Source organism: Penicillium samsonianum (genome assembly GCF_028829775.1).
Source record: "Penicillium samsonianum strain IBT 33392 chromosome Unknown utg000001l_segment0_segment0, whole genome shotgun sequence".
NCBI classification, from domain to species: Eukaryota; Fungi; Ascomycota; class Eurotiomycetes; order Eurotiales; family Aspergillaceae; genus Penicillium; species Penicillium samsonianum.
Genome location: NW_026643259.1, coordinates 4,732,844 through 4,752,605, shown reverse-complemented (window position 1 = coordinate 4,752,605; position 19,762 = coordinate 4,732,844). Strand labels below are relative to the sequence as shown.

The following is a 19,762-nucleotide window of genomic DNA, read 5'->3' as shown; positions in this document are numbered from 1 at the left end:
TCTGATCAATTTGATATCCATGGATGTACTATTCCTCTTACCCAAATCCCCTCGGCCGTGACAACCCCCGGGTGCTATATACGATCCAAGCGCAACATTGAAACATTAAAACAACATAAAGAAACTGATCTACACTGCACATACCTGAAGTGGGATATTGGGATGAGAAAAATGGACCCTCGTGTTTCCACTATACAACGTTTTGCTACTGCATGATATTCCCGTGTTATTTTATTATCCCCGAGGTTGTAACTACAACATACATGAAGCTACATAAATAAGCCTCCAGTTCCCGTCCCAAAATCCTGATCAATGACTTACATTCACTTAATACACTCTCCCTGTACTATCCCAGTCTCACTCTCACTCTCACCATGAAGATTAACGCCCTCCCCCTCTTGTTCGCCACCGCAGCCAGCGCCAGTGTCCAAGGCTTCGACATCTCCGGCTATCAACCTAGTGTGGACTTTGCCGGTGCTTATGCAGCTGGTGCCCGCTTCGTCATGATCAAGGTGGGCTTTCCCGGAGTTACTATGAATCCGTTCTCCGCCACAATACTAACTATATCAGGCGACTGAGGGTACCAGTTTCATCTCTAGCTCTTTCTCGAGCCAATACGAGGGTGCCAGTAGCGCCGGTCTGATCCGTGGTGGTTACCACTTTGCCCAACCCGCCAGTGGCACCGGTGCCGCACAAGCCAAATACTTCATCGCCCACGGAGGGGGTTGGTCTGGTGATGGCCTGACTCTGCCCGGTATGCTGGACATTGAATACAACCCGTCCGGCGCAACCTGCTATGGGCTCAGCCAATCAGCCATGGTTGCGTGGATCAAGGACTTTGGCGAGACCTACAAGAGCGCCGCTGGCCGGTACCCTATGATCTACACAACCGCCGACTGGTGGAACACTTGCACTGGTGGCAGCACGGCATTCAGTCAGGACTACCCGTTGGCCCTGGCTCGATACAGCACTTCGGTCGGCACTATCCCCGGTGGCTGGCCTTTCCAGAGCTTCTGGCAGAACTCAGATTCGTATAGCTTCGGAGGTGATTCGGAAATTTGGAATGGCAGTGAAGCCTCTCTGAAGACATTTGCCAAGACCGCTGCTTAAAGGTAGCCAATTGGTCTTAGAATATCCCACAAGATTTATATGTATCTATTGGATCTTTATTCGTTTTGTGCAGATACCTGTGCAGGTCGCCCGTTTTTACCTCTTTGGTTGAACGGAAGTGGAATTGATTGTCCTTATATGCCAGACACATTCTAGGCTTCTAAGACTAAAAGTTTTGACTTACAGTAATTGAGGGCAGGTACTTGGGCCCTATAAACCCTTGTCACTATCAAATGGGCATCAGATCATACATTGCGATGCAATTGTATAACCCATTTTTTATACCTACACCTGATAGTTATGGATCATAGGTATGTACAATGTTGTGCCTACATAGGCAGTGACTCATTCTTATTCATCGTGACGGATCCACTCCAGGACACTTAAAAGGGACGTGCACGTAACTAGTATCTATATTCATCGCATACTTAAATCATCCCTTGTCTAGACAAATTGCTTCTGATGTGATGGGGATACACTTCAAGCTATAATGGCATATCTCACTTTTCACTCAGAAGGCTTTTTGATGAAAGATCTTTCTGTCATCTATATTCTATCGACAGCATTCTGCTTCCTTATTGTCCTCGCATGGCGTCAAACAAAAGAACCGACAATACCGATTGTCAACTCATACTCCGGTGATATAACTTTGAAAAAGGCTCAGTCGAGATTCATGTCAGATGCTAGGGGTTTGATCAAGGAAGGAATCCAGAAGGTAAGTTGGGTAGCTTCCATATCAAAACACTGTATCTAATGTACACGCTTCAGTTTAACGGCCCATTTCGCATCATAACCACTCTGGGCTCTCGGGTGATTCTCCCAGCGTCTTATACAGAGTGGCTGAAGAATTGTCCGGATTTAGATCATCAAGCGCTTGTCCACGATGTATGTTGCAGCTTCCTTTATTAACGAGAGATGGAAACTGACCACACACGATTTCATACAGCAATATTTCGCGGCATACCCCGGGATGGAAGGACAGAGAGTTGTCACTGATCCCAGAAAGATTCTGATCAATGTTACCAAAACGAAATTGAACAATCAGAGCAGTCGTACGTGACAGCTTCAGGGCCCATGGTTCACATTGGAGTCTCACTGACATGGTCTTCCATCACAGAGTGTGGGCTGTTTCACGAACATCTTACGGAGGCTCTAGAAGAGGCCTGGATAGATCGCAATGGTAGGTTTGCTCTATATTGTGTTAGAATGCTTGATTGACTTAATTTTCAGACTGGCACGCCGTTGATTGGTCTCAACATGCAGTCCGCTTCATCGGGCGAATGTCAGCATCAGTCTTTGTCGGTCCTGAATTAGCCCGCGATCCTAGGTGGCAAGAGTTAATCCTCACTTCGACGATGAATACCTTTATGGGGGTTCGATCTCTCCGCGCCTGGCCCGCCTTTCTCCGCCCATTGGTTCATTGGTTCTTACCAGAACTCAGAAAGTGCCGTCAGCAAATTCGTCTTGCTCGTCTTATGTTGCAGCCAATCTTCGACCGTAGGGCTTATGGGCAAACTCAGTCCATTGAGCCTGGTAAGAAAGAAAAGTTCGAGGATACCATACAATGGCTTGAAGAAATCGCTGCCGGACGCCCCTATGATGCCGCTGCAGCGCAAATCGCGTTCGCGATAAGCGCAATGCACACAACTTCCGAGCTACTCAAGCAGGCCCTACTGGATATTTGTATGCACCCAGATCTGATTCCGGTTCTACGAGATGAGGCACAGAAAGCTGTCGAGGAGAGTGGATGGACAACTGCAGGCGTCTTCAAGATGCAGCTGTTGGACAGCGCAGTAAAGGAAACACAGCGGCTCAAACCAGGATCGTTAGGTACGTGTCTACTGCTGTCAACTCATCAGTATTTTCGAGACAGTATACTCACCCTCACAGTAAATCTTGAACGAAAAGCCCTGCAAGATGTTATCCTTCCCAATGGCTTGATTATCCCTCGCGGAACGAATGTTGCCGTTGAATCATCCATGATGTGGGATCCAGCGATTTACCCCGATCCATTCTCTTACGATGCCTACCGTTTTCTTCGTCTTCGCAAATCCGGTAATACTACTGCAGCACTCGCATCCACGAGCCCGGAGCATATTGCCTTTGGAATTGGCAAGCCAATTTGTCCTGGGAGATTCTTTGCTTGCAATGAAGTCAAGATTGCTCTGGCTAAGATCCTTTTGACTCATGATATCAGGATTCCTGAAGGGATAACACCCAAGATTGTGGAGATGGGGTTTGAAATGCTGAGTGATCCGGATGCAAAGCTAGAGATCAGGAAGAGAAAAGTTTTATAGAAAATAGGAAAAACAATATGAACAATATAAAACAATACCTATGTAGGTATAACTACACAGTTTTGTATTTCTAATGAAAGAGGGGGAACCCCCGGGGTACCGATGGGGATTAGTGTCCCTTGACTCACTCCTATATCTTCTTCGGAGCTCCGTAAGGCTCTAGATATTCTCTGTATCCTTCTCTTTCCATTTAATACTTCTTTTGGTTATGAAAAGGATCATGAATCTCATCAAATATGCTACTGAGGCCGATGGACCAGGACTTGCCAAAGTCAACGTCCAAAGCTTTCAAAGCCGCCGTCTCCTCGAGGAACTTTTCCCAGAGGCCAGCCTGACCAGAATGCAAGAATACAAAATAATTGTGGGAATGAAACATCTTGCCAACCCCAATATGCATGTTCTCAAGATCCATGATCCAGTCAGTGGGGATCTGGCGACCTACAGCCGCTGGCAGTTTCCAGCATCATTTGGTCCGAGCCTGGTTACCCTAAGTGAAAAGGCGGCCTTGTTGGCCAAGGACCCCATTCCACATGCACCCCGACCAATGAATGAGGGGGTTTTCAATGCCTTCAAAAAGCTCCTAGAGGATGGTCGCAAGCGATACACCACAGATAATGATATTAGTAAGTGAACCCCCCACATTCCCAACAGGGGGATTTTGCTCAAATGGTTCATTAGTCCTCGATCTGCTAGCAACCCTGCCGGAATATCAAGGGCGAGGTTTTGGTTCTGCTATATTGAAATGGGGCATGGAAAAGGCAGATGCCTCGCAGTCGCGCATCTTCCTCGAGGGTACACCCGAGGGTGTTCCTATCTACCTCAAGCACGGGTGGAAGATAGTAGAGGAGGTGATTATGGATTATACACCATTTGGTAGTGTTGGTCAAGAGTCCTTTTTCCTGATGATGAGGGATCCCATTCCACAATAAATCTCCTTTGGAACTGGGACATGAATATCTACTAAAGTACATTTACCAAAATTGGGATATACTACATAATTCAATGCCTTATGCACTACATCGTCGACATAAGTTTAAATTACACATATATGTATAAAAGACATATATATATATGTACATCGTACTAGTTGAGTGAATAACCGCACTGCCGGGCATGTCATTTCCCTAGGCGGGGAAATTTCTCGCACTTCCCCGGACATAACTCTCTTCTCTCTCACCCCCCTCACCCCCTTTATACTCATCTCTTGCAATGGCTCGACTCAAGTTTGCAATCCTTGACGATTACCAGGGCATTGCACCTTCATATTTCGCTCATGTCGAGTCGCGAGTTGACATTTCCAGTTTTCCCGAAACCCTCGACCCCCGCGATCCTACGCAACACGATGCTCTTGTCCAACGACTCCTTCCCTTCGATATCATCTTGGCGATGCGCGAGCGAACACCTTTTGCAGCCAAGACAATTGCGGCGCTCCCAAATTTGAAACTTCTTTTGACCACGGCTACCCGCAACTTGGCGCTAGATCTCGAGGCATTTACACGTTCCAATGTGGCTGTCGCAGGCACCGTGGGCCGCCCACCCGGTGTGAATTCAACGGTTCAGCATACATGGGCTTTGATCTTGGGACTTGCTCGCAACATAGCACGCGACGATGCAGCCGTCAAACGCGGTGCATGGCAAGGTTCACTTGGGATCCACTTGTCTGGGAAGACACTGGGGCTGTTTGGCTTGGGAAAACTCGGATCAGAAGTAGGAAAGATTGGCGCTCTGGCTTTTGGGATGAAAGTTCTCGCATGGTCAACAAACTTGACGCAGGAAAAGGCCGACGAGCAAGCGCACGCTCAGGGTCTGCCAGCGGGGACATTTGCCGTCGCTGAGTCCAAAGAGGAATTCTTCGCAGATGCCGATATCGTCAGTGTACACACTGTACTATCGGATCGAAGCCGTGGAATTGTTGGCGCGGCCGAAATAGCGAACATGCGATCATCTGCATTTATCATCAATACTTCACGTGGGCCCTTGATTGAGGAGCAGGCCCTCCTCGAGGCCTTGAATGCGGGCCGCATTCGTGGTGCCGCGCTAGATGTCTTTGACGTGGAGCCATTACCTCTCGATAGCCCATGGCGTACTACCCCCTGGGGCCAAGATGGGCGCAGTGAAGTTCTGCTTTCCCCCCACATGGGATATGGAGAGGAGGAGCTATTGCGGGGGTGGTATCGCGAAACAGCCGAGAATTTGGAGCGGTGGTTGAATGGACAGGAACTACTACATAAGATGAACTGATGGACAATAGACATATAAAATAAACTAAGTGGGTTCAACGCTAGAAAGGAAGAATGGTGAAATCACAAGCATGCAGCATGAGAGAGAGTCGGGATTTCCGAACAAGAATTGTGTGGGGCTGATGGTTTTGGCTTTTCTTAAATAGTTGACGTACATACAACATAGGCTTGCACAGGGTACATTTTATTCCAATCCCTTACGCTTTCGAGAATGTGGTCATGTTGTGCATGTGCATGTGGAGGCTCACCGAATGACGAATGCGTACGATCACCGGGTAAAAGTCCACGTTCACGAGTCTAAATGTCTAAATATCTACTCAAATACTCCTTTTTTTTAAGACAATTAAACTGTGTTTCAGGCCTGTGCCTCGGTGTTCCGAGCGGCAAGACCTCGGTTGACGGGAACAATGTGGGATGTTCTCTACATCCATGAATCTCTACATCTCGACTCTTAATAAAACCCCATTTCCCCCCTCATTTTCATTCCCCTCAAAGATCTCCTCCTTCTCCTATTATACCCTCTCTCCTTCTCACTGCATACCTCAGAATGGCCCCATCCGCCGATCCCATTCCCGTGACGCCCACCCTTGCCAACTTCCCTCCTCCGACCCATCCCGAATGTCTGCGTGTTGAGCGCAGTACGAAAGCATTTGCAAGCGGAGCTTATTCTCTCGTTGACCTCCCCGCGGGCGCCCTCTTCGCCAAGATCACTACGGCAACTCCCGGAAAGAAAGCCTACACGAGCGTGCAAACCGGCCGCAACACCCACATCGAACTCAACTCTGACCTAGTCTACTGCAACCACTCATGTGCGCCATCATTGGTCTTCGACATGGGCCGCATGGAGGTGCGGGTCGTGGACGACCATCCTTTGAAGGCAGGTGATGCCCTCACCTTCTTCTACCCCAGCACCGAGTGGGATATGGACCAGGCATTCCAGTGTAACTGCGGGGCAGGTGACGGGATCTGCACAGGCTGGATCTCCGGGGCCAAAACCATGCCCACCGACAAATTGAACCGGTACTGGCTTAATGGCCACATCTCCGAATTGTTGAATGAGATCAAGGCCAATTGAGGGGCTGGCACCCCAAACAATTGGAAGACTTGTGTACTTATAAAATATCGAAAAGAAGATATCCAAATATCCGATAGAAAATAGATATTAGCGTTGAGATAACCAAAAAAAAAAAAACATACATATATATATATATACACACACAGGCGCTCTATACTTTCATACATCTCAACTACCAGCTCCCGCGATCATTGCAAATTGCATCATTCTACGTCGATCAATCTCCTTCTTCAACATCATCAAACAAGTCGCAACAACAACCGCTTCCTCCAGTTCAAGGAACTGTAACGCAGCTTCATCAATCTGCAATTCACCCCCATTGCCCGCAGAAGATCGCGACGTTCCGGGCGTCCGAGAATCGTCTCCGCGAACTAACTGTGCAATCCTGTGGCCCTGAGTCTCTTTACTCTTGCCCTTCTCTTCTTCCACTGCACAAAAAACAATCGAATTGACTTTCTGCCCATCCGCCCTTTTTTCCTTGGCATATTCCCATTCAAACTGTTTACCTCCAGGCATACCAAAGCGCATTGTGCGGGAGGTCCATTTCCCAGCGACAATCACTTCCTCGGGAATGTCACTAGAAGGTTGAAGGAGGTGCACAACGGGATCACGGTTCGGGCCGAAGAAGTATTCAGTTCGGATAAGACTTCCGCGCTTTGGGTGGGACAGGATCGCATTACCTGAGCAATGCTTGTCGCGCGTGGAGACGTAGGCCTCGGTGCCGTCTGGATTGTAGATAAAGATCTCAGTTTGGCGAGATGGCAGTGGGAGACGAAAAGCGCGAATGCCTTGCGCATTAATGGTTAAAATGCGCGATGGCCGAAAGGAGGGTGGACTCTCAAAGAGTGTGCTTAGAGTACTGTTGGATCTCACAGACAAGGCTGAGGAGTGAACCTCCATTTCCTTTGTCTTGGGATCAAGAATGGCTGTTGTGCTCATTATCAAGGTGATTTGGCTCTGACTCCGGATGACTTTGAATGACTTTGAATGACTGGGAATAATCACTCCAACTGCGAGGCATCAGCAGTCTATATATGCCCGTGTATACTATATATTGTTATTGTTTTTTTTCTCTTTCTTTTTTTCAATACGAGACTTGCCTATTTGGGCTTTGTCAAATGAACTTTATTTCATATTTCTTGGCGCTCGTGTTTCCCATGACGTCGGTGATCAACCATTTTTTTGGACAGCCTCCTTCTCCCATTCGCTACTTACTATACCTGGACTTGCTGAGCCTCACTCGCATAGCCCGCATCTTCTTAGGCCATTACACCAGCGCAGATCCCGTTCCGGGCACTGAAATAAAACCTTACGGCTATACGGAGTAGTAGCGCGCCACTTTGTCGAGTACGGAATCCATATTAAGCTCGGCTAGTTACCTAGTGCGAAATGCAATAACAAGGATGAGATTTAGGAAATATAACAGGTTCCACTCCATCCTATCTAATCCCCGAGCTTTTTCAACTCGAAGTGTGATGAAGAGCGTAAGAAGGTGAAAGTGAAGAAGGTGAAAGTGAAGAAGGTGAAAGTGAAGAAGGTGAAAGTGAAGAAGGTGAAAGTGAAGAAGGTGAAAGTGAAGAAGGTGAAAGTGAAGAAGGTGAAAGTGAAGAAGGTGAAAGTGAAGGAGGTGAAAGTGAAGAAGTGAGCATGTAATAGTGAAATGAAGAAACTGGCGACTGGCAACTAAAGCAATATGCCGAATAGATTTGAAAATGAAGTGAAGGCTTATGGATAACTATTATATATAATTAGTCCCTGAGAATGAATCGAGTTCAGTTCATACTTTAAATTCTGCTTCTTAATAAATGAACGATCAGCATAAATATGATGCTTTTGTTAATTTTAAGTTGCCGATCGAGGCGCTGATCGTTGTACGCCTTAACAAGCTGTGGTAAATTTGGACATCCGCAGCTAAACGCCAAATGTCCCAGGCTGGTCCTATATTCCGGCGTAACAGATACTAAGGTTTCTGTTAGATGATCGCATCTCCCATGTTGATGCCTGTTTCAACAGGATTAATAGTTTCCGCTCTTCAGTCACTATCAGCCAATCTCTTCCATCGAACTGGGCTTGTGGTTTAGTGGTATAATACTCCCTTAGCATGGGAGTGGTCCGGGGTTCGATTCCCCGCGAGTCCAATATTTTTTCGCTTTTGCGCTCTTCATCCTCAATTGCATTGTATTTGTGATTGGTGTGGGTTTTCTTTTTGTCCAGCTCATGGTTATCATCTGTTACATTGGCATGATCTAACTATACATCTTGAGATTCAACTCTAATATCTATGTCTATCAGCTGACACCAACGCCGCTATATCTACATCCCAATCACACTCGGGCCCAGATCTCTTGAGCAGTCAGCAGTGTACTCAACACCATGGTTGATCCAACCACCATGTCCCCGGTGGGCATCCATCCCAGGAGCTCCAGCGGGATGAGCAAGTCACAGCCATCCACCACGATCTGCTTGGCCCGAGCTGAGGCAGCAGTCGGTTTGACCGGGGTAGCCTTCTCAGAAGCGGTCTTCTGGTTCTTTCTCTTGTCATTCTTCTTAGAGGGCTGCTCCGCGGGACCGACAAGCAGCGCCCAAATAGCTCCAGCAACAGAGAAAGAGAGCGCATAGAACCAGAAAGTATTGGCCTGTTCCATAACACGGTCATTCCAGGGCACTGCGTAGACGCCCATTGCATGAAGCTATCCCTTCGTCAGTCCTATTCACTGGGGGAAAGAAAAACAGGAGTGAATAACGTACCGTGGTCAGGTCTTCCAGGACAAAGTAGAGGCCAAAGCAGGTGCATTTAGCTAGTTCAAGCAAGCCGGCCACAGAACTGAAGCCCTCCTTGCCCAGCAATACAGACATGCGCTGGAAGGAGTCAATGAACCCGAAGAAGCGGAAATATCTTCGCGCTACGCAACAATCCCAGTATCAGCATATATAATAATCAATCGGAGTATATAGCTATCCATCGGATATGGACTTCAACTTACCCAATGCCAATTGCAGCTTCACTGTGGTCAATTGCACGGCCAGGCCACTGCTCACGGTGAGTGCAGCGACGACCTGGGACACACATTGGATCAGACGAAGGGTCTTTTCTAGGCCAGCGCCCGATTTGACAAAGCGAGAAAATTGTTGGATCATCGTTACAGCACTGCTACAAGCCCTGGGGACAATATACTCTTAATGGATAGGGGTGGGAATTATGTGTCAAAGGTTTGGAAGCGGGCTAATCTCACCTGCACTAGTAGTTTTGCTTATTCAGCCTTTGCATGTTCGAAAATTAATCCATGGATGCATTTGAATTACTTTACGCGTAATCGGGTATTAATTATCTCTCGGAGTAGTTCATCTGGGGTACTCTGGGAGTGATTGAAGTTGGTAGTTGTGTGTTGCAGTTATATATATAGCGACGGGTCCAAACATTACAAAAACAATTTACACATGATGATCTTCGCAAACCATGAAATTGGAACAATTGACACGCAAAATGAGACAATGCTTGCAAAATAGTAGGGATATATCAGTCAGCTATCCAGCGCGAGCAGGTTCCTCAAACCACCCACTCGACAATATTTCCAAGTCTGCTCTACCGTCCTTTGCCGCCCGAGATATCCTGACCCAGACGATATCCACCGACCTTCTCCCACTCCACTTTCTGTCGCGTAATGGGAAGCTGCCTCCGGAGACCCTTGAACACACCCTCGGATGTTTGGACGAAGGCCCGGTTCAGCGCTTCCTGGTAATCGCGCTCCGCCGCAGCAATCCGCGAGACAATCGACTCGGCCGATACGGAGGGGATGGAAATGTTGATAGGCTTAGTAGTGTTGAGGGCCACGTTGCCATCTTCGTAGTAATGCACGTCAACATGGATGTTGCCAGTCAGGGTAGAGGACGAGGAGAAGACGGGGAGTTGGTAAATTGCGCGGAAACGACCGTTCCTATTGTGATAGAACAGACAATCTTCCCCAGACGGGGAAGCGTCAATAACGATTAGTTTCCACCCAAAGTATAAGTTGTGGATATTGTAAAGCACTCACCAGAAGTTGTTGGGGGAGTATCGGTTGGCGACCAAGACGATGGCGACGGCAGAGTCATTCTCAATCGGGTAGACACCATATGAGCAGTTGGGGTAGTGTTCACGGGCATGAACACCGAACGACTTGAGCAGTGACTTGCTAAACACGGTAAGCGGAATACTACCAAGACTGGAACCGAGATCATTTCTTACATCAAGTCCGCGTGCTCTGATTCCAATGCGTATGATTGTGCCGCAGAGGCAGTCTATTGCCATGGTGCAAACCTGTAAGCTTTCAATGTGCCGCCCCAGTTGGTCAGATGAAACCTACCTGTGTGGTGTGGTCGACCTCGAACGAGGTTTGGCTCTCCGGGTCGAAGTAGCGGTTGTCTTCGAGCACGTTAAATCCGCTAACTATGACCTTAGCAGCAAAAGTGTCAGCTTCACCGCATATACAGACCACTCCTGAGCGAAACCCACCTCCTGACTTGATCCCGGCAATTTCACCGTTGCAAGCTGCGCCTCGTTGTACCGTTTGAATGCAGGTAGAAGGGAGGGAATGATATCCTCGCCCTCGGAAGTCAAGGCTTGCACATCTAATCAAGTAGTAGAGATCAGCATCACCGTTCGTGTAAGGGTCGGTTTTGCGGGGATCGGGACAGGCAGCGTAGCGCTAAGAGGGCGATTTACCGGCGACGACATCTGCGAGCTAAAGAATAGCATGTCAGCGATCATCCCTAAACTGCAGGCGGGCAGTGACCAGGGGAGTGGGAGATCCTGGATCATTGTTGACGTGCATACCTCTCCGGGCGGGGCACCCTCGATGAAGGAGGATGCCAGTTCAACAGTGGAGGCCATGACCGAAAATACGATCGAGATATTGAATATTGAGCAAGAGATTCAAGCGCGATTGAAGACCTTGAGTAATACTGGAGCTTGAACGTGGTGATTGTTTGGAGAGCCTGCGGAGAGAAAGAGAGCTGTCGGAGGCGGAGAGCGATAAGCACGTGGTCTACTAACTAACTATACATCCAGAACTATGTACGGAGTACGTATAGACAACAACCTTCTGTAAAATGAAATCATTCATAAAATAACATTGAATGTGCCATGAGGTATCTGAAAAGTCGCTGGAATAACGAATGCGTATCTTGCTTGAAATATCCCATATCCAAATAACACCATGCTCTTGAAAACCCTCCCAGAGAAAACAAAATGCCCGTAACGCCGAGAGCGCATAAGGAAGAATATTAAGTTCCGCATAGCAAAGTCAAAAAGCTGCTTTCAATCAATGCTCATGTTCATAAAGCCATCGCTGGCTTCGGTCATCCCTTGCAGGCCGACGCGTTTCACACCTCCAGCATGAGAGATCGTTCTATTGCTTGATTCAGAACTGAGTCGTTCAGAGAACGGTGCACCGAGGCCCGGCTTTGGCGGCGGACCCCAGATGTTTGGGCCCATATCACTGACATTGTGGGAGTGAGTCATCACTGGACTACTCTGAGCACTCACACTGGGCGAGACAGCCCGGCGCTTGAAAAGATTAGGATCAAAGTCATCGTCACGACGCCGCTTGCGACAGATCTCTCCAATACTTGGCATACCCGGGGCATGCGGGGTGGAGGAGCGGGAACGGTGCTTGAAGGATTCCGCGGTAACAGAGCCCATGGTCGTGGGGGGAGTCATATCCATGAACATATCCTCATCTGCCACAGACGAGGGACCACCCTGACGAACCGGGGGTGGGGTTCGGTATCGTCCATCAAACGAGTTCCAAAACTCGACGCCGCCCGAGTTGCGACTGGCTTGCTTGCCAAAAGTATCCGTAGATGCTGTGTCCATTCCCGCTTTGACCGTGGGATCTTCTGTCGTTGTCGAATCAAACGAGGTCGAGGGCTGCAATGATGGGAACTCGCCGAGTGCAGGTGTCGATTCAGGTTCGGTGTCGCGGACCTGCCGGACCACTTCTGCTTCTCGTTTCATGTCGCTATCAACTGGAGCACCCTCTTCCATCAAAGCGGCGCGAATACGCGCAAAGGTCTTGGTCTTGGGCTGTCACTGGGGTTAGCTTCTGGACCGCCTAATCAGAAAGGCGCCAACTTACAAGTAAGCTCCCACGTCGGGTCACCGCGCGACGAATTACTCCCAGTGGACCACCACCTTCCGGGTGTGGAGTGGGAATTGGGCTTCCGCTCCGCGTCGCGCGACTCTCACTATCGTCGCTCATATCGGACAAACGCAGGTCGCGTGTGCCAAAGCTGAGACTCTCTCTGCGTGAATGCGCGGTCTGTCGCGGGGCAAAATAACCACTGGAGTGCTCGACACTCTTCATGATGGGCGGAGAGTGAGGAGTAGGACTAGGCTTTGTACTGTTTCCACTCGCACTGCTGGAGCTGTGGCGACTACGGCCTTTGCGAAACCGCGCGCGTTGGAAACTCATCAAGCTAGCGGCAGCTTGTGAATATCCTCCCATCCACTCGTTGCCAGGGCTCTGCATATTGCTAGCAAACGGACTCGGCGCACTTATGCGAGTCGCCTGCGGCGTATTGATCATAATATCGTCGCGATCAGCCATCGACTCATCTTCCTCCTCGCTACTGCTCGTGTCCGACTCCATCATATTCACACTCGACATGGAGCTTGAGATTGCTGTACGGTCCGCCGGACCCGATGTTGAAAAAGGTGGGACGGATGTTGTTCCAAGTGATCCGCGTCGCTGGGGTATTGCCATTCCCCGCCCTCCAACAGTGGGAGACGAATCCGGGGAAGACTCGGCTAGGGTGGAATGGTGGAGGTTCGTACATGCGCGTGAGAAGTCGAGGCCCCGAGATCGTCGAGGGAGAACAGATCCTGGAGATCCGTAGATATGTGATGGGTCAAGTTTAGGAGAGAGAGGGGCGCAGTTCGTAAGTGATGGTGACAAAGCGGGTTTGGAAGGCAAGCTTATCGAGAGGTTCGAATGAGATGAACTTGATCTTCGAGGTGTTGCTGGGAGAGCGGGTATTGCATTATCGTCTTTGCTTGGTGCCCGACTGAGATCACCAGTGGATGGTTGAGTGGAAGATGTAGGTCTGGATGCATCAGATAACGAACGCGACTTGGGAGAACGCGACGGTTCAAGTTGGTGTTCTAGGTCAGTTTGGTGAGGCTGAGCTAACTGTTGACTGAGTTTGCTTTCAAACCCGTGGGCTGATGTACTGCGCCCTGGCGCTGGAGGTCGCACCTGCGCCATATTCAAGTCACTTTAGTCCGATTTAGCGATAAAGAGTAAGGGCGTACAGTGAAGGGCATCATTCGTCGGCACCGAGGCAGGGAAATGGGGTCAACACCACAATTTATGCCCGTAGAGCACATGCGCTGTGGTTTATAACAAGATATACACAGTATTCGGGTTGATGTGAGGTCTACATTGCATGTAGGTCGCTGGCCCTGAGCGGTTAACGAGATCAGATGACAACGCGCTAACCCCGATCCGGATAAGCCCCTCTGCCGTATACTGTGAGTGATCTATATGTTGTACAATATATTGTACAACTGGAAACTTTCTACGTGAATAGGGATATACAATTGAACTGAGAAGCATGGAATTGATCGATCATTCGATGTTTTTCTAATGCGCAGAGATTCTACATGCTCATTATTGCTCATGCCCTCACGCCAGACTCATGGCATTGCTGATTGGCACCACATGCCATTCCCAATCATTGCACTGATTCTGTGGAGCGGTTCCCTTGATCAAATCTGAATCGCGTGTCTGCCATAACTTGGTGATCACTGCCCGTGTTCTAGCAATGTTCGAGATCGTTGAATCGGCCATTGTTGCCAGGGAACGTAGCACAATCGCTCGTCCCGACCCTGGTTCCATTTCAGACTCCCGGAAGAGCTCATCATCAGATGGGTCAAGCTCCACAGCTGCCACAAAGACTGGCCATGTCACATTGACCAGCGATTTACGATCAAGAAGGTCCGATATGAGTCGCAGAATCTGTCGCACATAACTCTTCACCAAAGGTGTGGTGGGACCAGCACCATGCAGAGAACAGTGTAAGTAAAGCATGGCAGCCAACCGCTTAGCATCTGCAACCAGGGCGAGAATTTCGTCGTCACCCTCTCCCACCTCTTGGACTAAGTTCTCTAGTTGGCGTTCAAGGGAAGCCGCACGTAGTGAGAACGATGCTTTGTCCGCATCAGACGTAATTTGTCTCCTTGTTCGACTCATATCTGTAATTTTGGCCAGGATTGAGACCAATTCAGGACTGCAGCCCATCCAAAGATCGATGTTGCGTTCGTCTGGTTTCCAGTAGTCGGTACCAAACAAGACCTCTTTGGCACAAGCAGTTCGACCCATGACATCCTGGAAGGCAAAGAATTGCTCTGCAAAACTCGTCACAGGATCCGATGGGGCCGTTGACTGCGACAATGGCATTTGCTGTTTTCTTCGCAGTCGGATTAAGTCGTTGGCGCCTTTGAGGTGGATGGTCCATTGTTGATCGCACTTGTCCACTATCTCGTATAAACATAGCATAATCATGATGACCAGTACTTCGGGATCCATGGAGCATGTCAAAGTTCCCTCCGACGAAAGACGTTGACGAAGCTCCCTCAAAGCCTCTGATTTATAACGCAGGCCGATTGCACCATAGCTTGGATTGAGCCTTGACCAGTGGCATGCTCCTAATGCTTGAATGGCTTTGAAAAGCGTAGGAGAAGCCGATAGACAGAATGGAAGAATCACAGAGGCAAACGGTGAAGAAAATGTGGAGCTGGCGGTTGTGCGAGGGCACACTTGTTGAAGATAGTAATCAAATAGCTCGCCGTGCCCAGATTTGGATAGCTCGGGAAACAGCGCAAGAGAGGGCGGAAGGCTTAGGTTGAAATTTGCGCAAAGCGCGCTGAGATGTGGGAAATGTTGCAACCAGGACCAAATTTGGTGGTTTCTGGAAAATGGTGAGTTTGAGCTTTGAGCAACTGAAATCAATGCATTCAACTCGTCGAAGTCAACGTTCACTTCATCTGGGTGTTCAAATGTCGACACACCGCTATTTATGAAGCCCCAAGGGCTAATATTTGGCACTGGGCACCACTCATGCATTTCCGAAGAAAGCGAGCCGTGTGTAGGTTGATTTGTGCCGGTTTTATTCCAAACCCCTGCACGCCCAAAAGCCACTCCACGATTGATGAATTCAGATTCCCATTTCAAAACCAGATTCTTCGTGCATGGCAATCCTTTCTCCCGGCAACGTGTGCAAAGAGGCTTTTTGGTGTCACATCGGACACGGCTCGCCCGGCATTCTTTGCAGCCATCGCGAGATCGGGTCTTCACCGGACCTGTGCGGTCTGCAGCTTTTCTTCGTGGCATACGAGTTCCAATTTTGGATATATAAACTTCACATGGTATGAACTAGCCCCAAAGATATGTGAGATGGATGAAGTTGGCAAAGAAAATTGGGGGTCGCAAGTGGCGAATAAGCGTCTTTGGCCACCCCGCCAAATCTCCACCAATTTACTATGTACTACGATATTCATGGATGTATACGTCAAATGAGTTGGAATAGTTAGAATAGTTGGAATAGTATGAATATTATGCTTAAGCATGATTCTTTTTCCATTCTGCCGCACACTCGCCAAATGTCACAAATTCAACCTCGTCTCCCTGCTGTTTGAGCCACGAAATCATTCGGTCAATCATCCCAACCACATGAGCCATTCCACTAGTATCTGGGTGTAGGATCAAAGGGAAAACAAAGCCTTGCTCGGAATCTTCCTCAATTGATCTTTCGAGAGCCTCACCGTAGAGGAACTCAAATCGCGACCGCCAGTTCTGTTCTATAATACTCGAACTAACAAAACCCTGGGAGTTCTGTGCCGGGAAGTACTGTAGTGGCGTCATATCCTCCATATACCAATTGCACGGGATTTCAACCAGAGTCTGGGGAGTCCTGGCTGATGGGGCAGGGAGGGGCTTCATCCAAGTCGAGGCAGACTTGGAAGGCGAAAAGTCGATGGCCTTAGGCTCTGACATTCGAGGGATAAAGTACAACGACGAATCATGATGCGTGAGAGAGGAATCTGTTCTGAATTCAGTTCCCTGGCAGTCACATATGATATGAGTAAAGTAGTATACCGTATAAAAAACCAAACTCTTCTAGGACTTGAATGGTGTGTGTGCGCAACTGATATAATGGCGCCCTCCATCCTCGAGGTTTCTTTCCGGTCAAGTCGGTTGCCAGCTGCACACATTTGGCGATGACCTCTCTCTCCTGTGATTCAGTCATTTGACTAGAGCCCTCATGCGCATATCCATGGCAGCCGATTTCGGCGCCCGACTGAACAATTGCGTTGGTCTCTTCTGGGAATGATTCCATTGAATGACCGGGCACAAACCAAGTCACCGAGGAACTAATTTCATGTTTTTTAAAGAGGCGCAATAAGCGTGGCACTCCGACTTGAGCTGCAAAAAACCCACTGCTGTAATCGGCGAGATTGGTTGTAGCCGAAGCACCAGTCCCTAGAAAAAGGCAAATCAGAAAAAGCAGTATTTGGGTGTATGTCTATTGTTGGGGGTGGGGGGAGAATATGAGAGAGAGGACTAACCTAGAAAACCGGAGACAGCGTCGAAATCCACAGACAATAAAATTTGGACCTTGACTCGCCTGGAGGAAGACATTTGAATTGGATTTAAGAGTGACATTGTGATCTAAGTAGTGAAAAGGTCAAGGTCAAGGGGTTATAAACAAGACTGAAGTTCAAGCCCTGGAGAACCCGAGAGGGAAAGACGACCCGACGCTTGGATCCACCCCCGCCATAGAGAGAGAGAGAGAGAGAGAGAGGCTCTTCATCCTTTATAACCCCAAGTTTTGTCTTTGTCAACTTTGGAATTCACATTTCAATTGGAAGAGCAACATATGGTTGACTCGGTTTCAACAAGTCTACTCTTATTATCCTCTTGACTTGACACAGCAACATCTAAACTCGGGTTCCCCATAAAGAAGTTGACCGGTTTAAGACCAACCACCATCTTTTCAGATGGCATCACTGGCCAATCCTCGATTCTCGGATTGTGCGTCGATCCAAATGTGTGCCAAATAACAATGTCCTCGTTTCGCACTGCTGACTTGGAGTCCGGGTCATTTCTTCGCTGAGCAATGGCTGAGTTGATCCCTTCGCCGCCAAGGGACTGCATGGTATGTTTTCCAGCCGGGAAAAGCTCGTCATCGTTATAACGGGTGATCCAGATTGCATGGTTTCCATATTCGGATCGCTTTGCATGGAAAGACTCTGGATGGGCCAGTAACAGTTGGCTATAGCATGGAACAAGTTTGAATCCGACCGGCGTACCGGTGATAGTATTGACTTTCGCCTCATTAATGATCTTGAACGTGCGATTCTTGTTAAAATCAAGATATAGTCCCCCTCCTCTGTCACAATCTTCGAATGTGTTGTGTACCCGACCCCGAAAGGATTTCGAACAGATGGGTCGTTAAAGGGCAAAGGGTTGGACTCTTCAACCTGCAACGAGTTTGCAACTCCATCAATCGCAGGATCGATACGAAGAGAGAACAAGTGTTGGTGATATGGCGCAAGGACACCCGGGGCAACGATAGTACCATATCCAACTTCGTCGCCAATGTTGATGGGACTGGTAGACAAGATTCCAGTGGCCCGAACTTCATAATGAATCGAAGCGTCTTGTCCAAAGTGGAAAGCAAAGATATACTCATAGTTGCTGACCGTGATGATTGTCTGCAAGACCAGGATACGTGATCTCGCGACCGCGGCATTTCCTGTGCGGAAGTTCGTGTGCTTCCATAAAATTCCATCATCTTGCTCATGGCAGCAGATGACATTGGGCAATTTCAGTGGTTCTCCCGAGTGAGTGTTGTGCCATCCGTCAAAATACTTGATTAGTCCTAGGCAATCACATCCAAGAGATAAGTTGTTTGCGTTAATTCCAGCACCGTCGTTCCCAAGGTCGAATGCAGCTTTGCGTGGATACGGAGCACGAGGGTCACCATAAGGCACAAACATCTCTGCCAAAGACAGTCGGTAGAAGAGACTCCGACCGTCATAACGGATGTCATGCAATGTGAGACCCTCACGATAGTTGAAACCCACGCGCATAGTCCATTTCTCCCAGGTCAACAGGTTTCCGTGTGACTTGAAGGAAACCCCTTCCGGCTGGACAACCTGGTAGGGCTTGGTGGTTGTGCGCGGTGGTGGTCGCAGACTGGGATGGTATTCACTCATAGCAGTGGAATGGATCTTGCAAGAGTCATATGGCCGTGTTTCTTCATGAACCCTCTCACTCTCAGATGAAGGTAAATGGTAGACCTTGGTCACCTTGAGTTGTTCAGAGACCTCCGCACACAAGTCAAGTGGATATGCGTAATAGTTGGCGTCAGGATTGTCCACCAGTCGCATATAAAACCAACACTATTCATCTATGTTAGCTGGGATTGGAGATATTGCAAATATCGTCGGACATTTACTGACCATGCTAGTCCGCTCCGACATGTCGTTCATGCCATCAGTGGCATAAGCCCACGGTTCAACAACGACCGAGGCCCCTTGAGGTAGCCTCAACTTTTTGACTTCGTTTTGTACCCTTTCGTCTGCCATACAAGCATTCTCAACATCTTTCATGTAAGCCGAGTCAATAAACGAGTGTTTTCCCACAAGGATCTCTCGGTGAACGACAGCACTCCGGTCCAGATCAACCAGAAGCTCGGTGAGTTCATTTGGCCCCGAGTCACTACGAACGATGACTTGGATATGAGCGATACGAGCAGGTCGGGAGACTTGGGGCTGCTCAAGATGTTCTCTCTCCAAGAAGGCTATCATCTCCTGCTTTGGTGGCTCTTTCAAGGTGATGACGCGAAAGTTGAAGCTTTTTCTATGGAGTAGCTCTTGGACAACTTTTGTTGCCTACAATATGGTTAATAGGATGTTTAACTTTTGTTTGATAGAAAGGAGCTACCTTAGTAATTTCCCGGGGTCCAAGCGGATCAAAAGGGTGTGTATCAGACAT

General features: G+C 48.5%; 12 protein-coding genes across 12 annotated transcripts; 5 read left to right on the top strand and 7 right to left on the bottom strand.

Annotated features, from left to right (window-relative positions):
• Window positions 1–374: 374 nt before the first annotated feature.
• N7471_001836 (lysozyme) lies at window positions 375–1,110 on the top strand (the record flags this gene model as incomplete). Its single annotated transcript, XM_057274557.1, has 2 exons — window positions 375–512; window positions 571–1,110. 2 exons carry the CDS (start codon window positions 375–377, stop codon window positions 1,108–1,110), a joined length of 678 nt encoding a protein of 225 aa, XP_057142736.1.
• Window positions 1,111–1,600: 490 nt separating this feature from the next.
• On the top strand, window positions 1,601–3,407 carry N7471_001835 (cytochrome P450; the record flags this gene model as incomplete). The annotated part of the gene is made up of 6 exons (XM_057274556.1): window positions 1,601–1,825; window positions 1,879–1,995; window positions 2,057–2,162; window positions 2,228–2,290; window positions 2,341–2,940; window positions 3,001–3,407. 6 exons carry the CDS (start codon window positions 1,601–1,603, stop codon window positions 3,405–3,407), a joined length of 1,518 nt encoding a protein of 505 aa, XP_057142735.1.
• Window positions 3,408–3,627: 220 nt separating this feature from the next.
• On the top strand, window positions 3,628–4,336 carry N7471_001834 (Acyl-CoA N-acyltransferase; the record flags this gene model as incomplete). Its single annotated transcript, XM_057274555.1, has 2 exons — window positions 3,628–4,030; window positions 4,086–4,336. 2 exons carry the CDS (start codon window positions 3,628–3,630, stop codon window positions 4,334–4,336), a joined length of 654 nt encoding a protein of 217 aa, XP_057142734.1.
• A 280-nt stretch (window positions 4,337–4,616) lies between these two features.
• On the top strand, window positions 4,617–5,648 carry N7471_001833 (D-2-hydroxyacid dehydrogenase family protein; the record flags this gene model as incomplete). Its single annotated transcript, XM_057274554.1, has 1 exon — window positions 4,617–5,648. The coding sequence occupies one exon, from the start codon at window positions 4,617–4,619 to the stop codon at window positions 5,646–5,648; it is 1,032 nt and encodes a 343-aa protein (XP_057142733.1).
• A 546-nt stretch (window positions 5,649–6,194) lies between these two features.
• N7471_001832 (uncharacterized protein) lies at window positions 6,195–6,722 on the top strand (the record flags this gene model as incomplete). Its single annotated transcript, XM_057274553.1, has 1 exon — window positions 6,195–6,722. The coding sequence occupies one exon, from the start codon at window positions 6,195–6,197 to the stop codon at window positions 6,720–6,722; it is 528 nt and encodes a 175-aa protein (XP_057142732.1).
• Window positions 6,723–6,890: 168 nt separating this feature from the next.
• Window positions 6,891–7,661, bottom strand: N7471_001831 (uncharacterized protein; the record flags this gene model as incomplete). The annotated part of the gene is made up of 1 exon (XM_057274552.1): window positions 6,891–7,661. One exon carries the CDS (start codon window positions 7,659–7,661, stop codon window positions 6,891–6,893), a length of 771 nt encoding a protein of 256 aa, XP_057142731.1.
• A 1,385-nt stretch (window positions 7,662–9,046) lies between these two features.
• Window positions 9,047–9,860, bottom strand: N7471_001830 (PEX11 domain protein; the record flags this gene model as incomplete). Its single annotated transcript, XM_057274551.1, has 3 exons — window positions 9,047–9,412; window positions 9,471–9,625; window positions 9,707–9,860. 3 exons carry the CDS (start codon window positions 9,858–9,860, stop codon window positions 9,047–9,049), a joined length of 675 nt encoding a protein of 224 aa, XP_057142730.1.
• Window positions 9,861–10,305: 445 nt separating this feature from the next.
• On the bottom strand, window positions 10,306–11,592 carry N7471_001829 (F-actin-capping protein subunit alpha; the record flags this gene model as incomplete). Its single annotated transcript, XM_057274550.1, has 7 exons — window positions 10,306–10,657; window positions 10,757–10,894; window positions 10,948–11,000; window positions 11,066–11,155; window positions 11,215–11,330; window positions 11,425–11,443; window positions 11,536–11,592. 7 exons carry the CDS (start codon window positions 11,590–11,592, stop codon window positions 10,306–10,308), a joined length of 825 nt encoding a protein of 274 aa, XP_057142729.1.
• A 426-nt stretch (window positions 11,593–12,018) lies between these two features.
• N7471_001828 (uncharacterized protein) lies at window positions 12,019–14,025 on the bottom strand (the record flags this gene model as incomplete). Its single annotated transcript, XM_057274549.1, has 3 exons — window positions 12,019–12,786; window positions 12,839–13,957; window positions 14,014–14,025. 3 exons carry the CDS (start codon window positions 14,023–14,025, stop codon window positions 12,019–12,021), a joined length of 1,899 nt encoding a protein of 632 aa, XP_057142728.1.
• A 361-nt stretch (window positions 14,026–14,386) lies between these two features.
• Window positions 14,387–15,826, bottom strand: N7471_001827 (fungal specific transcription factor domain-containing protein; the record flags this gene model as incomplete). The annotated part of the gene is made up of 1 exon (XM_057274548.1): window positions 14,387–15,826. The coding sequence occupies one exon, from the start codon at window positions 15,824–15,826 to the stop codon at window positions 14,387–14,389; it is 1,440 nt and encodes a 479-aa protein (XP_057142727.1).
• Window positions 15,827–16,321: 495 nt separating this feature from the next.
• N7471_001826 (polysaccharide deacetylase family protein) lies at window positions 16,322–17,425 on the bottom strand (the record flags this gene model as incomplete). Its single annotated transcript, XM_057274547.1, has 3 exons — window positions 16,322–16,803; window positions 16,859–17,242; window positions 17,329–17,425. 3 exons carry the CDS (start codon window positions 17,423–17,425, stop codon window positions 16,322–16,324), a joined length of 963 nt encoding a protein of 320 aa, XP_057142726.1.
• A 195-nt stretch (window positions 17,426–17,620) lies between these two features.
• On the bottom strand, window positions 17,621–19,762 carry N7471_001825 (amine oxidase; the record flags this gene model as incomplete). The annotated part of the gene is made up of 5 exons (XM_057274546.1): window positions 17,621–18,012; window positions 18,073–18,121; window positions 18,187–19,167; window positions 19,228–19,659; window positions 19,712–19,762. The coding sequence occupies 5 exons, from the start codon at window positions 19,760–19,762 to the stop codon at window positions 17,621–17,623; spliced, it is 1,905 nt and encodes a 634-aa protein (XP_057142725.1).